Raw genomic sequence first — 4,790 nt, 5'->3', positions numbered from 1 at the left:
TTAAGTGTTTTGGACCTTATCCTTGGTCCCTAAAAGGCCCCATGCATCAAAACGAGGAGATAGAAATTTCTATGTTGAACCAGACGCGACCTTGCGGCCGCAACCTTTGACCATGTTTGACCTTGCGTTTGGAGGTCAAAGTCAGACCTTGCGGCTGGACCAATTAGACCTTGCAGAACTTGAACCTTGTGGCCAGAACCCTGACCTTGCGGTTTCAATTCTAACCCTTTATACCTTGTGGCTAGAACCCTGACCTTGCGGTTTCAATTCTAACCCTTTATACGTATTCCGAAGGATCCCGGGCATAGTTTTATGAGCCATTTTGACCATCGATCATTATTTTATTGATATTTGATGATTGACCATGCAACCCTATCATTGTACGAGTTGATTTAAATGCCTGAACATGCATTCTTAACATGTTACGTGTTAGTTTAAGTGTTAGAAGATGCTTTCTCACTGCAATATGAGTTGATTTGATGCATGGAGTATATGATTTACTTATTGTTTTCGTACCTTCGTATCAACTGTAAAGTTTCGGTTATGCTAGGTTTGATAATATCAAGCTTAGATCACTGGGTTGGTGTACGTTAGTATTCATCTAGACGATACTAGATAAATGGCTGAATTGGAAAGTTATTGAGTCTTGTAGTAAGATGGGTGCGAACAGGGGCCCAGTCTTGTAAGAGGATGGGTGCGAACAGGAGCCCAGTCCAGTAGTAAGATGGATGCGAACAGGGCCCAGTCTTGCAGGAGAATGGGTATGAACAAGGGCCCAGTCCTGTGTTAATAGGTGTTTACGGGGACCAAATTATTGAATGGGTGAGAACAGGGTCCCAGTTTCAATGATTGCGGCAATCCTAACTAGTGGTACGCCATGGGCACTTCCAAGAGGTCATCGTGCCCTTGTTATGGCTATAAATGGAATATATCCTTTTAGAGCCCCGCGTGTAGGACAGACAAGGGGGGATTGGCCCATGACATGATCATAGTTAGTGATTGGGGAGAGGATCGATCTTGTGGAAAAGATCGTAGATTTCACGTAAGAGAATGGATTGTAAGAAAAGGATGACGTGTTACATTTCTATTCTTCAATTGTCATCAACTGTATTATCTGCTAGCTGTAAAGTAAGGGGTTAGTAAGGTAAGGGTTTTATCTTCTGAGTGTTGACTCACGGCATTTAAAACGCTAGGTACCAAGGAGGAGCAGTACAATCAACTGGAGGAACTATACATCACCGAAGACCTCCCGGACCAGGATAGGGAGTTTGTCAAACTATGGAGAAACTATTAGAAGTTGTTATGATCTACTTTTAGTACTATACTTTCAATTCCAAGATATGTAATCATTAACTCCGTATCTTTTTGTAAAACTCATATTATGTTATCTTTAAAGTTCGAATATCAAGACTTCCGCTGTTAAACTCTGTTTTCGAAATTAAAGTTCTTCAAAATATTTTTGGAAATATTAAATCAAGTGAAAATGGTTTAATTAACGTGTCCAAAAATCGGGGCGTTATAGTTACGAAGACCACAACATTCGGATTATCCATATGGGTTGGGTAAGCACTCACCGAATACATTAAAAAGTTCCACACAGAGAGGAAACGCAAAGAGGGTGAAAACAACAGCAATAATTTGACCATTCTTACTGTCCTCCTCTCCAAGCACCTCATTGAGGGAGAGGAAATACCCACAGGGGTAGAAATGGTTCCACGCAGGGAACTAATTAGTCAAAGAACTTACTGGAAAATAGAATTATGTCAAACCAATTACTATTAGCTTTATTTATAGGACAGACCCAAAAACGTAGATTGGATCAAATAAAAAGATTATGCAAAGCATTATACAATTATGAGAAGTTACTTCTTGAATCACCACGGGTTTTACCTCACTGATTTGACTCGTTAAATTTGGCTTTGGAAGCTCTCGCTAGTAAATAAGATTTCATTTCAAAAAAAAAACAAAGATATCTGGAGATCAAACGGTCTAAACATATTTATCTCGCAAAATCAGGCTATCAAAATGAAGATTAATGCGATTAAATAGTCTGACCTATATATGCTCAATCCACCTTACATTTTACATGATTGATCAATAAACTCCCATTACATTGATCAACTCCAAACCAGAGTTTATGGTGCAAATAAAATGTGGAGGAACTTACATGGAAAAATAAAAATAAAAAACACAAAAGAAACTGTCGGTGAAAGTTTTCTCACAAGTTTTGGACCTATCTGTCATAAGAATTAATGAAATCATATGTCATTTTCTCTCTTTCCACTAAAAGCCCATTCAAAAGCATTGACGAGTAGAGTATCCCTTAAAGATGGTTAGCCCAACAAACTCACCTCACATGGAGCCAACCCTGTCCTTGTAACCAACCAAACTCCCCTAAATTGAGTCTCTCTAGCTCATCCACCCCTCCAATTCATATCATATCAACAAAACCTAACCACCACATTTCCCCTCATTTATCGACCCCAACCACCACATCCACCCCACCACCGCTGCCACTGCCACCGCCGACACTCTCACTTTCTCTCTCCTTTCTAACGCTTTCCATAATTGCTGATAAATCCCTTTTGTACACATTGACCTTGAGCCCATACTTCATAAACAAAGTAAGGGACATCTTCTGCTCCACCTTGTGGCCGGGAACCACCGCCAGCCGGTGGCGGAGCAACACCGCTGCTGCGATCGACTTCATTTGCAAGTAAGCCAAATCCCTCCCCAAACAGATCCTTGGACCGGCATTGAACGCCACGAACTTGAACTGGTCGTGGATCACAAAACTCTTGCGCTCAACGGACAACCACCTCTCCGGCCGGAATTCCAAACAGTCCTCCCCCCACGTGGACTTCATTCTCCCGGCAGAGTATATCGAGTATGTTACCGACGATCCCGACGGAACAAATGTCCCGTCGGGCAAAATATCATCGGCGACCACGTGTTTCGAGTCCTCCGGCACCGATGGATATAGCCGGAGGGTTTCTGATAGCGAAGCCTTGAGATACACCAAACGATCTACTTCCTCAAATTCAAGCGGCTCGATAACCCACTTTGACACATCATCACCACGTGTCTCGATCAGAACCGTGCAGATTTCTTTTATGATATTTTCTTCGACTATTGGGTTTTGGATAACCAAATAAAAAAACCAGCTCAGTGCGGCAGATGACGTGTCGCGTCCAGCTAGGATGAAATTGAGTGCCACGTGTTGGAGGAATTTCTCCGAGTAGGATTCTTTCTTCTTCATGAATCTCGAGAGCAAGTCATCGTGAGGGTTAGAATCCTTTTGCTGACTCATCAGCTCTTCCTTGCGTGTCTTGATGACGTCGGACAAGTAACCGTCCACGTGCCCGAGGCTTCGGCTCAAGCCAACTTCCATTCCGAGCCGGAGCCATTTCTTGAGCTTCCACAAGATCTCTGGGAATATAAACCGCTGCAGCGTGGCTTCGGTGGCTCGGTCAAAAGCTGCTGCGAAGCTGTTATCGGGTAGCCCCGGGGATAAGGTTTGAGGGTCTTTCCCGAAAGCCAAGCCACAAATGTTGTCGAAAGTGAGCCGGAGCATGAGATCTTGCAGATCTACCGACTCAGCTTCGAGCCAAGCCGTCTCCAGAATAGGACATAACCTCAGCTTGATGGCTCGGTTCACCCACCGAGCCATGGCTTGGCGCAGCGTCCGAGTCGTGAACTCGAGGGCAGCCGTCTTCCGCTGGAAGAGCCACGTGTCACCGTCGGAATTGAAGATCCCCTGGCCAAGCAAGTCGTGAAAAACGGCCTGCCAGGTGGGGCCCTTCGGGTAATTGTCGAACCGGGTCTTGAGTATATGCTCCAGATTCCTCGGATCGCACGTGACCGTCACGTGACCTTGCTTCCGGGCCAGAAAGGGAATTGCACATATACAGGTCTGGTACGTGCCGCCGCACGCGCGCAGATTGTCTGCGATCCACTCATGCAAGCGGTCGCAGTTCTCGATCAATCCTGGTAAGCTGCCCAATAAGGGCCAGACACGTGGACCCTTCAATGATCTTGAGATGAAGGTGAACCACAGCAGATAACTAGTGATCGCCGTGAATAGCAGTAGAGCTATAGATACATCCATTGCAACAGGAAAGAACCGAAAATTTTCCAAGAAAATATTTTGCCGAGGAAAAAAAACACAATTCTTTGAAGGAAATTTGTAAATGTTGAGCGAGAGAAAGAAAAACCAGATGATGTTTTTCGAAAGAAATGGTTGGGTTGTTGATTTGACTGAGATTTTCAGTAAATAAACAGAGAGAGAATGGAAAACAGAGGAAAAAAAGGGGAAGAATGAAATGAGAGGAAAATGAGAGAAAGAGAGATGGAGGAGGGAGAGAGATGTACAAAAAGAAGCATCGACAGTGGAGGGACTTTATAGGTGAAATGATGCTGAAAAGCAATTACTAAGGCCAGACTGTTCCTTGGCTTTCACCCTCTCTCTCTTCATTCTCTCTCTATAACCACCAGATGCACCACCATTAATGTACTCATCAGTGAGGTCGTTGAAAAACTAGAGGTACAAGGGTCACCTCTCTCTCTCTCTCTCTCTCTCTCTCTCTCTCTCTCTCTCATCAAACCATAAACCACTCATAGAGCAAAACAGCACACTGTGTATCTCTCTCTCTGTGTATGTGTGTGTACAACTAATTTTGCAGGGAAAGGAGCTGGTTTCTTTAAATGAGCGCATTCAATGCAGAGGGGTTAGTTGAGAAAGGAAAAAACCGGGGACTGGGAGGTTCATAAAGGCCAAAAACAGAAAGAAA

At 43.9% G+C, this 4,790-nt stretch overlaps 1 protein-coding gene across 1 annotated transcript; it reads right to left on the bottom strand.

Moving 5' to 3' along the window:
• Nucleotides 1-2,032: 2,032 nt before the first annotated feature.
• On the bottom strand, nucleotides 2,033-4,537 carry LOC131333825 (cytochrome P450 86A8-like). The gene has a single exon (XM_058368589.1). The coding sequence runs from the start codon at nucleotides 4,106-4,108 to the stop codon at nucleotides 2,471-2,473; it is 1,638 nt and encodes a 545-aa protein (XP_058224572.1). The 5' UTR covers nucleotides 4,109-4,537; the 3' UTR covers nucleotides 2,033-2,470.
• Between the last annotated feature and the right edge of the window lie 253 nt (nucleotides 4,538-4,790).

The sequence above is a fragment of the Rhododendron vialii genome, chromosome 1a, assembly GCF_030253575.1.
Source record: "Rhododendron vialii isolate Sample 1 chromosome 1a, ASM3025357v1".
Classification (NCBI taxonomy): Eukaryota; Viridiplantae; Streptophyta; class Magnoliopsida; order Ericales; family Ericaceae; genus Rhododendron; species Rhododendron vialii.
Note: the sequence above shows the minus strand (reverse complement) of the source record. Positions and strands in the feature narration are given on the sequence as shown.

Coding starts and splice junctions, on each gene's coding strand:
- LOC131333825 (XM_058368589.1), bottom strand. CDS start 4,108: ATGGATGTATCTATAGCTCTACTGCTATTCACGGCGATCACTAGTTAT.